This window comes from Balaenoptera musculus, chromosome 1, assembly GCF_009873245.2.
Source record: "Balaenoptera musculus isolate JJ_BM4_2016_0621 chromosome 1, mBalMus1.pri.v3, whole genome shotgun sequence".
Classification (NCBI taxonomy): Eukaryota; Metazoa; Chordata; class Mammalia; order Artiodactyla; family Balaenopteridae; genus Balaenoptera; species Balaenoptera musculus.
In genome coordinates, this window is record NC_045785.1 from 100,038,837 (window position 1) to 100,051,307 (window position 12,471).

Here is a 12,471-nt window from a genome sequence, read left to right on the forward strand (position 1 = left end):
GGACTGCAGTTGTAAACTCTGCTGGCCTCCAGACCAGGAGATTTGGAGGTATCACCTGGGTGACAGTTGCAAAAATCAGGACTTCAAACAAGTTTATAAGCTCATTTCTGGGAGGTACCAGGGAACCGTAGTGAAGCCAGGGAAGAGTGCAAAGATGGCATCTCTGGTCTATGTTCCCTGAAAGCACCTCTGTAGCCTCTAGATGTGTGGCAAAGCTGAACCCTGCCCCTCAAGCTAGGACAAGTAAATAGGCCTTTTTCACAGAAAGACTGGGGTGGGGGGGCGGTGTTTCAGTCTGCAGTCTGTGTAGTGCCATGGGGGTGGGAGCTTGTCAAGAACTGTCTCTCTTATTGTTACAGTCTCATGGGACTCAAGATTGCAGGCTGCCCTGGCCACCAGCGCCAGGCAGTCAAGGAATGACCCCTGTGTGGACTACATGTGCCCACCAGCTTTAGCTAAGCAGCAAGAAAGTGCAGGGCCAGGGCATACCCACTAGCTTTAGCGGGGCAGTAGGAGAGTGTAGGGCCAGGGTGCATCCACTGGCACAGCAGAGTAGAGGGAGAGCACAAAAATTGGCACCTGCTAGCACCTCTGTCCCTGGAGAGAGTCCCAGTAGAGCCCCAGCCCTTCAGCAGATGCTTTAAGAGTAGCAAATGAATCTCCTTCACATACAGTCTAGGCAGTTTTCAAACTGCTGCTTTGGCGCTGGTCCCCGGGGTGAGTGAGTCTGTGTGTAAACCCTTTAAGAAAAGTATCTCAGTTCCCTATAGCCCTTTGGGTCCCCTGGATGTGAGCCCCTTTGGTTTTCCAAGCCAGACATTTTGGAGGTCCATCTCTCCATTGCAGATGCAAAGGTTAAGTTGCATGATGTGAGGCACGAACCCCTCACTCCTTAGGGAGAAGCTCCAGATTTATGAGATGCTTCTGATTATGGGTCACTATGCTGGGGGGTAGGGTTTGGCAGACCATGTCTCCGCCTTTCCTACCCATCTCAGTGTGGCCCTTTTACCATTTCTTGTAAAGGAATTGTTCAGCTAATTTTCAAATCTTTTTCAGAGGGAATTGTTCCGTATGTAGCTGTAGATTCCATGTGTCCATGGGAGGACGTGAGTTCAGGATCTTCTTACAACACCATGTTGGACCATACCTCCTCCAAACTAGTTGTATTCCTCTTGACTGTTTCTGATAGTAGATGTAGTTTTGTAGATGTAGTTTGTCGCTTCCTATTTTGTTGATACTCATAGTGTTTGTTCACATAGGTGTTTTAAGAATTTTTCTCAAACAACTTGGGAGAAACCTTTCTCTTCTCTTCTCTCTTTTTTAATTGAAGTATAGTTGATGTACAATATTATATGTTACATGTGTACAGTATAGTGTTTCACAATTTTTAAAGGTCATACTCCACTTATAATTATTATAAGATATTGACTATATTCCCTGTTTTGTACAATATATCCTCATATCTTACTTCATACATAATAGTTTGTACTTCTTAATCCCTTATGCCCATATTGCCCCTCCCCCTTTCCCTCTCCCCACCAGTAGCCACTAGTTTGTTTCCTATATCTATGAGTCTGCTTCTTTTCTGTTATATTCACCAGTTTTTTGTATTTTTCCACATATAAGTGATATCACTTATATTCCACATGTAAGTGATATATTCCATGTATAAGTGACATCATACAGTATTTGTCTTTGTCTGACTTGTTTCACTTAGCATAATGCCCTCCAAGTCCATCCATGTTGTTTCAAATGGCAAAATTTCATTCTTTTTTATGGCCTAGTAGTATTCCATTGTACATATATGTATGTGTATATAGGTGTGTATATAGATATAGATCACATCTTCTTTATCCATTCATCTGTTGATGGACACTTAGGTTGCTTCCATATCTTGGCAATTGTAAATAATGCTGTTATGAATGTTGGAGTACATGTATCTTTTCAAGTTAGTGTTTTCATTTCTTTTAGATATATACCCAGGAATGGAATTGCCGGGTCATAGGGTAGTGCTATTTTTGTTTTTTGAGAAACCTGCATACTGTTTTTGACAGTGGCTGCACCAATTTGTATTCCCACTAACATTGTGAAAGATTTCCCTTTCCTCCACATCCTTGCCAACATTTGTTATTTGTAGACTTTTTGATGATAACCATTCTGACAGGTGTGAGTTGATACCTCATTGTGGTTTTGACTTGCCTGATGATTAGCGATGTTGAGCATCTTTTCATGTGCCTGTGGGCCATCTGCAATTCCTCTTTGGAAAAATGTCTGTTCAGGTCTTCTGCCCATTTTTTAATCAGGTTGTGTTTTTTTTTTGATATTAAGCTGTATGAGCTGTATGTATATTTTGGATATTAAACCCTCATTGGTCTCATCATTTGCAAATATTTTCTCCCAGTTCGTAGGTTGTCTTTTTGTTTTGTTTATGGTTTCCTTTGCTGTAAAAAAGCTTTTAAGTTTGATTACATCTGATTTATTTTTGTCTTTATTTCCATAACTCTAGAAGATGGATCCAAAAAAATATTGCTGCAATTCATGTCAAAGAATGTTTTACCTATGTTTTCCTCCAGCAGTTTTAGAGTATCCCATCTTACACTTAGATCTTTAATTGATTTTGAGTTTATTTTTGTATATGGTATTAGAGAGTGTTCTAATTTCATTCTTTTGCATGTAGCTGTCCAGTTTTCCCAGCACCACTTATTGAAGAGACTGTCTTTTCTCCATTGTATATTCTTGCCTCCTTTGTCATAGATTAATTGACCATAAGTGTGTGGGTTTATTTCTGGGCTCTCTATTCTTCTGTTCCATTGATCTATGTGTCTGTTTTTGGGCCAGTACCGTACTGTTTTGATTAGTGTAGCTTTGTAGTATAGTCTGAAGTCAGGGAATGTGATTCCTCCAGATCTGTTCTTCTTTCTCAAGATTGTTTTGTCTATTTGGGATCTTTTGTGTTTCCATACAAATTAAAAAAAAAATTTTGTTCTAGTTCTGTGAAAAATGCCCTTGGTATTTTGATAGGGATTGCATTGAATCTGTAGATTGCTTTGGGTAGTATGGTCATTTTAACAATATTAATTCTTCCAGCCCAATAACACAGTATATCTTTCCGTCTGTTTGTGTCGTCTCCAATTTCTTTCATCAGTGACTTATAGTCTTCCAAGTACAGGTCTTTTACCTCCTTAGTAGGTTTATTCCTAGGTATTTTGTTCTTTTTGATGCAATGGTAAATAGGATTGTTTCCTTAATTTCCCTTTCTGACAGTTTATTATTAGTGTATAGAAATGCAACAGATTTCTGTATATTAATTTTGTATCCTGCAGCCTTACCGAATTCATTGATGAACTCTAGTAGTTTTCTGGTGGCAGGAATTTCTACATATATGTAGGATTTTCTACATATACTATAATGTCATCTGCAAACAGTGACAGTTTTACTTCTATCCAATTTGGATTCCTTTTATTTCTTTTTCTTGTCTGATTGCTGTAGCTAGGACTTCCAATACTATGTAGAATAAAAGTGACAAGACAAGATAAGGAGCATCCTTATCTTGCTCCTGATCTTAGAGGAAATGCTTTCACTTTATCTTCTCTTAAATGTAGGGTTCTAGCAGCTCTGAAACTAGCCCAAACATTTAGGATTACCTAATTATAGGATTCTGATTGCTGGCAAACAGAATGAATTAGATCTGTTCACCTAGATGCAAGTGAATCTTAGGTCACTCTGTTCCCTTAAAATATTTACTGCTTTATAATTTAGAAACAAGACATATTTCTCTTTTGCATATACTAAACTTGTACTAATAGCCTTATGTAATGGGAGTATTGTAAGAATTATTCCAGTTGCTATGAACAGCGTACAAAAAAAATCTTTCCTGATGACATTCAGTGGACTTTACTAGTAGCTACTCCACAGAATTGCGTTTTCTGAGTTTAAGGTTTTTGTTTTGTTATAGTAATGGAAGTGATAGTAGTATTTTTTAAGTTATTGAAATACTTTGTATTTTCTGTCTTCCTTGTCCCTAACCCAGAAAATCCAGAAGAGATTATGTGGTGTGGTCGTTTGAAGTGCCATTTTGGGGAATGGTCAATTTCTAAGATTTCACCTTTCTAAAATAAGACAGTTTTCATGTTGAACTGCAAAAATCTGTTGGTTTGCACAGTTCTGAGTCAGGAAGTACTTAACTTGGTAGTTAAGGATCTCAGTACATCTTAGTAGACTGTATAGACCAACCTACACCTTATATCTTATCAGATATACATTGGGGCCATCATTCCTCTGGGCGCAGCTGAGAAAGATGGTCGTCTCCGTGCAGCTGATGAGCTGATGTGCATTGATGGAATTCCTGTTAAAGGGAAATCACACAAACAAGTGCTAGACCTAATGACAACTGCTGCTCGAAATGGCCATGTGTTATTAACTGTCAGAAGAAAGATCTTCTACGGTGGTATGTGAACCTGTTCCTTCTCTGATAAGTTAAAAAAAGAAACAAAGAGACTTAGTCCACATTTTGGGGGCGTTTTTTGGGTTTTTTTTTTTTGCAGGTTATTTTATGATGTTTAATAGTGTATGAGATAACTCATTTGGTGTGATCCAAGGCCTCATTGTGGAAGGCCATGTAAGGTCAAAAGGATTCAGAAATAATACTACTACTATCAAAAAAGAGAAATAAATTTTGGGCCTCTATATTAAGATTATATTAATATATATTGATGAATTTGCCAATGTGGCATTGTAGATCGGAGTATCAGCTTCAATCTGTTTTCTGAAAAACAAAGTTATTTAGTCATACCAAGATATCCCATTAGCTGAATATCAAAAGATTTCGGATCCTGATGATCCTAAATATTCAAAGAGGACAGAATGTTTCTACTTGACAAGTTTTAGTATAATATAATTTAACATTTGAGTGCTTACCACGTCCCAGACATATTCTTTTACCTACTCTTTACAACACTATGATGTAAACACTATCATTATTCTAGTTACTCACAGAAAGGTTGAGAAACACATAGGTGGTAGGTAGTAGGACCAGGATTAAAACAGGTAGTTTAATTACAGAGCCTGGGGTCTAAACCATTACACTAGGGTATGAAAATCTCATGTATTTTCTCTTCAATAGTTTTGTGACTATTAAGTAGAAATTTTTAAAAGTGAATTCTTGCCACTTAAAAATTTTTAAAAGACAACCCTGTGGCACCACAAGAATGTAAACCTCATGTAGTTTGGGAGTTTCATCCATTTAGTTATGTGCTGTGTCCCCAGTACTTAGAAGAATGCCTGCCTGGCACAGAGTGGACATAAAAAAATGTTTGTCGACTTGATGAATAGTTGCATTACTCTTAAAAATGAGGCACCGTGTTTGTGATTGCAGCGTCCAAAGTAAAGGCCCAGGGACTTCCCTCGTGGTCCAGTGGTGAAGACTCCCTGCTCCCAATGCAGGGGCCCGGGTTCGATCCCTGGTCAGGGAACTAGATCCTGCTTGCTGCAACTAAGAGCCTGCATTGCTGAAACTAAAGATCCCTCATGCCACAACTAAAAGATCCCACACGCAGCAACGAAGATCCCGCGTGCTGCAACTAAGACCCGGCACAGCCAAATAAATAAATAAATAAATAACAACAAAGTAAAGGCCCACCTCCCTTCCTAAATATCAGGTATTCCGTGATGCATACAAATTTTAATGCAGCGTTGCCTCCATTTGGTTGTGCTGAAGTCAGAACATAACTACACAGAGTAAAAAATGTGATGCTCTACAACTAGAGGTTGGCTCCCTCCTGGAAAGCATCATGAAGAAGTTTCATAGTAGTTTGATATTACTGGAAGCATTTTAGCTAATTCATTCTAACCATGCATTATATCAAAAAGAACCTTTATTTTTTATTAATGATTGGATGTTGGTGACACTTTGTCGAGGTGCAAAAACGTATTCTCAGAATCACATAGATTTTGACCCAAAGAGACCTTGTAAATGCATATTCATCGATAGCAGTGTGTTGGAGGTGGTTGTTTATGATGTTTTGTATCAAATTATGGCACAAAATTTGCTCTTTTTTTAAAATCAGTTAGGACTAACTTGTGTCATTCTTTCTCACATTCTGATGTTATCTTGAATAGGAGAAAAAGGTGTAGGTTAACTGCCCATTTGCTAGGAATTCCATATGACCTAATCTATGCCTAGGAGAGTTTGCCATTCATGTGGACAGCTTGTTGTATGCCTGAGAACTGCTGATGGTTAACTCATCTGGTATCACCCATCAGGAACCTGCAGTTGTAAAACACATTGTAAAAGATAAATTCTGTGTAGATGGCAAACTGTTCTCAACCTGTAATGGGCAGCACCTCTATCCTGATGCAGTGACCTCTCAGACGTCATGAGTGTCAGTCACTGCACTAAATTATATTTAAAGTTGATTTTAAAAGGAAGTTTACTATGTTGTTATTCATTATCAGCTTTTTAAAAAATTACTGGTCCAGGTTAAAAACCTTTCTGGAATTAAAATAATTTCAAGAAGAATATTTTTACTATCAAATTTCACAGAAGCTTTGAAAACCTTCCTTTAAAGTGAGGTAACATTTTGCATTTTTCCAACTATGTACTTGAAGAGCATTTAAGAAGTCAGCTGGACTGCTGCCGCCTACATCTGCACTCAAATTAGGTCCAGAGCTCACGTGGGTGGAGGTGCTGCTTTTCTATTCTTTATGTTATTAGAAACTAAATTTTCTTGTGAAAGGCGTAGCACAAAAACACTTTAGTTATCAAGAGTTATGATATTCCAGAAATATCAAAATTGATCATGTTTATTATAGAGAAACAACCTGAGGATGACAGCTCTCAAGCCTTCCTTTCAACACAGAATGGCTCTCCCCGCCTGAACCGAGCAGAGGTCCCAGCCAAGCCTGCTCCCCAGGAGGCCTATGATGTTGTCTTGCAACGAAAAGAAAATGAAGGATTTGGCTTTGTCATTCTCACTTCCAAAAGCAAGCCACCTCCAGGAGGTAAGGGCTCCTATGTCCTGTTATCCCTCCCTATAATTCCAGTTTTCTGAGTTGCCTGCTGGGGTTTATGAAACTAGTTAGGAATCATGTGTTGATATAAGTTGCCTCAGAGAGTTATCTTTTTTTAAAATGCTGAATATTTTCTTTATTTTCAAAATTAGGTAATCTGGGGACTTCCCTGGTGGTCCAGTGGTTAAGATTTCACCTTCTAATGCGGGGGGTGTGGGTTCAATCCCTGGTCGGGGAGCTAAGATCCCATATGCCTCACAGCCGAAAAGTCAAAACATAAAACACAAAAAATTCAATAAAGACTTTAAAAATGGTCCACATCAAGAAAAAAAAAAAAAAAAAGGAAATTGACTGTATTAGAAAAAAAAATTAGGTAATCTGAATCAAACCTTCCAGGCTTCAGGTTTATCTATCTCTCTCAGATTCCATAAAATAAGTCTTATTAGTAGCTTGGTTTGCATCAAGATTATATTGTGGCAGTATATCAGGGATGTGACCTAATTGATTTAGTGAAAGGACAATGCTGAATTTTTAAAATTATGGGAGCATAGGTGTTTTTTTCAAATTAGGGGAAATCGTGTATGCAGAAATGAATTAAATGCTAGAAACAGTTGAGAAGAAGTAAAACAGATTACCAGAAAAATCTTGACCCAAATATGTCTTAAATAGTCCTTTCATGTTATTTAATAATAGTTGCCGTATTCCAGCTATAAAGCGACCTTCTTGAATGATAAGAGGCATTCTTACCTTATATGCTTCATTGAAAGGTAAAAATTTTGTCAGAACCTTGAAAAATTAAATATCCTGAACCCAGCTTAACAGAATATTGTCATCTGAGGAGGATGAGTATGTGTATTAATTCCCTCAACAAAGGAGGAATTACCTCTAGTATGTTCAGGGCTGTTATGATTCAGCAAATTAAATATTTGTCGTGTCTTTATGTTTCTAAGAAATAATCATCTTTAAATATAATTGTAAAATCCAAATGAATATAAGATGAGAACCAGCAAATTAATATTTATGTATTATGCTTGTCTGGTAGCTTTATTTTTCCAAGTCAAGTGATAAAAATCTTCGACCACATGAAAATGGCATTCTTGCCTTGGCCAGTGGATTTGATTATATCTTGGGTAGTGAGATACTTTTAGACTAGATGGTCACTAAAACCGTAGTAAAAAAAGAAAACACTTTCAGTAAAGTGTTGTGAGCCAAACCAATTTGCAAAAATCTTGCTAGAATTAATGCAGTTGTGTAGAGGAAGAAGATTCCGTGACATGGATGAGTTATTACTGTAGTATCAGGTCACTGCTCACTGATACTAGTTTCCATTTTCCAAAAGCCGTTGCTATGGTAATGCTTGGAACTGGAACTGTCACTGATGCTTTGAGGATGATTATGTGGCCTGTGTCAGAAAAATAAAAGGAAGCAGCATTTAGGTAGATTTTATTTTGTATCATTGGTTATTTGTTTTTCAAAATACTGATTTCCATTTTAGATAATCATATTCTCATTCTAATACCATGCAATAATCCCAGGCATTCAGATTAACAAAAATAGTGAAAGATTATTACTCAGCATGGTAGATGCTAACCGCTTTTCATATTGAGGATACTCCTTTTCTAGCACTACAGAAATTAGGGGACAGTCTAGTGCTCACCATAAAACTAGGAGATATAGAGGAATTAAGTAAAATAAATTATGTTAACTTAAATATGTTTAACATATTTTTATACTTGTTTGTTTAAAATTTATATTATCATACTTCAATACATTATATATTAAATATTTCATTTGTGTATATTTATTTGTTTATATTTAAAATTTTTAAATCTTTTTGTATGTATTTGTTTAAATTCCTTCTTACTATTTTGATGGTTTTACATACCATAGATGCTAGGTCTCTGAATTATACAGTGTCATTAAGTGCTGGGCTTTGTAATCAGACAAACTTGGATCCTAGACCTGCTTATGTCTTTTAATAGCTGTCTGATCTTGGGCACCTTACTTAGCCTCCAAGAGCTCCAGCTTCCGCTGTGAAATGAGGATGATGATAACACTTCCTGTCTCGTGTGTTTGTGAGGATTAAAGGAGATACCGCGTGTGAAGCCCTTTGCCTGGACCTTCAATAAATGCTAGCTGCTGCTGCTTGTTGTAGTTTCTACCATTGTCATCATCATTATTTATAAAATTGTCACTGCCTCTTGACCTTTTTTTTTTAAAGAAACATTAAAAAGTTTATCAATATTTGAGTAATGAGATGGGAAAGAAAGCCCAATTAAAATGTAAGATTGAGGCAGCAGCTAATGGTGGCAGAAATGAGTGTTTGCAGCTCATTAATTATCAGCCTGAATGGTAAATTAGGCTTAGGTTGTCAACGAATTTTATATAAAGTACTTGAGATTTTCAGTCATGGAGCAAAACCAGAATTCGTAATTTCACTGAAGTGCTAGTTAATAATCTCACAAAATTCTGAGACCTGCAAGCATTCTTCTTGAAACTCCGTTTATCTCTTATAGCTAGAAGGATCCTGGGGTAAGCTTGCATGTGGAGCTTTCTCTCACAGAGACTGAGCAGTTGCTGCAAACTGCATAACAATGAAAGTTTGGTTTAGAAAAGAGTTAGCACAGGTGAAAAGGCCAGAAACCTGTCTGTCAGAATCGATCATTCTTTACGGATCTTGTCTTGGTATAGATTGGTATTCTGCACAGTGTAGATTGTTGGGGGTTTTTTCCCTTCTGCCGAAATGTATTTACTGCTGACATTTGTCACAAGACGAGTTCCCAGCAGCACCTCTAATACCAGTTATAAAATACTGAGATTCTCTACCTTTGACTTTTTCAAAGATCAGGGATCCGGGCCCAGCATCCTTCTTGCCCTGGACCCAGTTCGTGTCAGAGCTACATGAATGGAGTACTTAGAAAAGACCTCTACTGAAGATGAAAAGGACTTGGCTAGTTTTTGCATTGCCAGTACTTCAGAGGTTTTAGTGTTTCTGTTATCATATACTTTTCAGTTCTGGTTGCAAAGGATTTCTTTGAGAAGGGGGCATTTCCAGTTACTGTCCTTTCTTTTCCTGAAAAGAAATGTTTTAAGAGCACTGAAGTGATCCCAGCAGCTGGACAGGCCAGTCTGTGAGACAGATTTAGGCCAAGATGATTGAAGACGGATAAATTGGCTTTATGGCAGATGCCTATAGAGTTTGTATATACCAACAACAAGGCAGGACTTAGACGTTTCCTTAGCCATGCAGTTACTTTGAAAACTTCCCAGTCTATTCAGAGAATGTTCAGAAGTTATCTTTCTGCTGGTCTGCTATTTTTAGCTGTTTTGGTGGTGCTGCTATAAATGTCAAGAAAATAGCGATCTGACTACTTTTATCTTCTCTCACCTCGACGATTAACCCTGTGTGAAGTTCTGTACCAAGATTTGCCAATTCCTTTTGACCACATTGCTCACAGGATGAGAAAGGAACCACTGGGACATCAGAGATTCATGTTGTGTGATGCTTTCCCAAGTCTGAACAAACCCCTTTCAGTGTTCCAGGGAGCTGAATGATTTTCTTCTCGGGGGATCTGGAATGAACATTGTGTACAAGTAAATCTCTTCTAAGAAGGAGAGTAACTAAGATATTGATGTAGAAGGTCACCACAGGGCCACTGTGTGATTCTCCTTATGTTTCTGATATGCCACCTGTTGTACTATCAGGGCAATCAGCTCATGCTGCCTGGCACAGGACATGGCCCATGCTGCTCTGGAGCTTTTCTAATTAGTTTGTTTACAGGGAAAATGGTATAATAAGTGCTTGATATAATTCAGAGCTAAAAGGCACTTGCTTCCAACATTGACTTCCTCATTTTTAAGATAAAGTCTCCCAGTGTATAATCCTAGAAGAGCCAAGGAATGGCACTCACTGTCTGGGGGGACATAAATCATGGCCGAGAATAACTTCCAGTCCAAATGAAGGTCTATTAAAATGGCCCTAACATACACCTAGATATAATTCAGAAATACTAGTAAGGAGCCCATTTTACTATGGAAATTAAACGTAATCACAGTGCCATTTTAAAATATTAAATTATCCTTATTCATAACAATAAGTCTCCGTATTCCGCAGGAGCTCAGGTGCCTGATAAATTTACTGACCTAGGCAAAGAAATTCTTAGAGAACATAGAAGGAACATTTGTTTCTCAATATGAATGCCCCTTATTAAATGGTGAAAGATATTTTGACAAGATTTCCCGAATGTCTGAGAACTCATTTTAAGGCATAATAACAGTAAAGTGTCTTAATAGTTACTCTAAGAAAGCCTTTAGCATTATGCTAGAGATATAATAGAACTGCACAGAGTGTCTTTGCAAACGTCTTAGATTCAGCTTTGTGCATTCAGGGTATGATTTTATCCATAAGCCAAATAATCTTAATGTTAAACATTAATGTTCTAATTCACTCCGCTTTTCTGATTTTAAAAAAAATCTAAAGGCATTAAATAAAAGGAATTAATTTTGCTCTAGAAATAAGTATGATTCATTTTAATGATCAGTCATTTCACTGTAACTGGATTTCTGACCAATCTGAGTCCTAAACTTGATTTTGAACTGCATTTATTTACAAGATTCCTTGTGGGAGTAAATGCCCCTTCAACAGAACCAAAGATGATCTCATTGTGGCAGTTTCTAAAATAGCCAAAAACATGATGCAGCCTAAACAGCCAACAACAAACAAGAAACATGAGATAGTCTCATAAGTATCACTGAGGTCAATAGCCTTTAAACTGGATCATTAGGATGACAATATAAAAATTGGAAAAAGGTTTCTGGTAAGTGGAAAGAAGCAAAGAGGTTTATATGCTATGATTGCAACTATGTAAAGAGTATCTATGCCTGTGGACAAAGAGTGGAAGATAATATGAAAATAGTTGCATTTGGATAGGATGATCACGGGTGGTGGTTTTTTGATATATCTTTAAAGAATTTTCTTTGACGTTACTATGTTGAATTTTTGATGATGATGATGATAAATCCGACACTCCGAGATATGTTAAATAATTGAAAAACCTGGGGATTTTTTTTCCCATAGTTATTCCTCATAAAATTGGCCGAGTCATAGAAGGAAGTCCAGCTGATCGCTGTGGGAAGCTGAAAGTTGGAGATCATATCTCTGCAGTGAATGGGCAGTCCATTGTTGAATTGTCCCATGATAACATTGTTCAGCTGATCAAAGATGCCGGTGCCACCGTCACACTAACAGTCATTGCTGAAGAAGGTAAGGAACCAGTAGATCTGCCTTCCCCACACTGATCTGAGGGACACAGAGCCTGCAGAAGGCAGTGGCTTCCTCCAGCATTGCCAGAACCACTGCAGTGATAGAACCATTTATACGCCCTGGAGTCTCATTTTTTACCTTTTGCATTTAATGAATTTAAAAGACAGTTTATCATAAAGTTGTCAGTAGCTCAAGAAAAA

General features: G+C 37.5%; 1 protein-coding gene across 2 annotated transcripts in view; it reads left to right on the forward strand.

Moving 5' to 3' along the window:
- The window catches only part of MAGI3 (membrane associated guanylate kinase, WW and PDZ domain containing 3), a 249,282-nt gene that overhangs the window by 215,350 nt on the left and 21,461 nt on the right, over positions 1-12,471 (forward strand). For both annotated transcript variants that reach the window (XM_036826556.1, XM_036826563.1), the window contains exons 14-16: positions 4,255-4,447; positions 6,811-6,999; positions 12,086-12,271. In XM_036826556.1, coding sequence (XP_036682451.1) covers positions 4,255-4,447; positions 6,811-6,999; positions 12,086-12,271 — 568 coding nt within the window. The remainder of the gene's footprint in view (positions 1-4,254; positions 4,448-6,810; positions 7,000-12,085; positions 12,272-12,471) is intronic.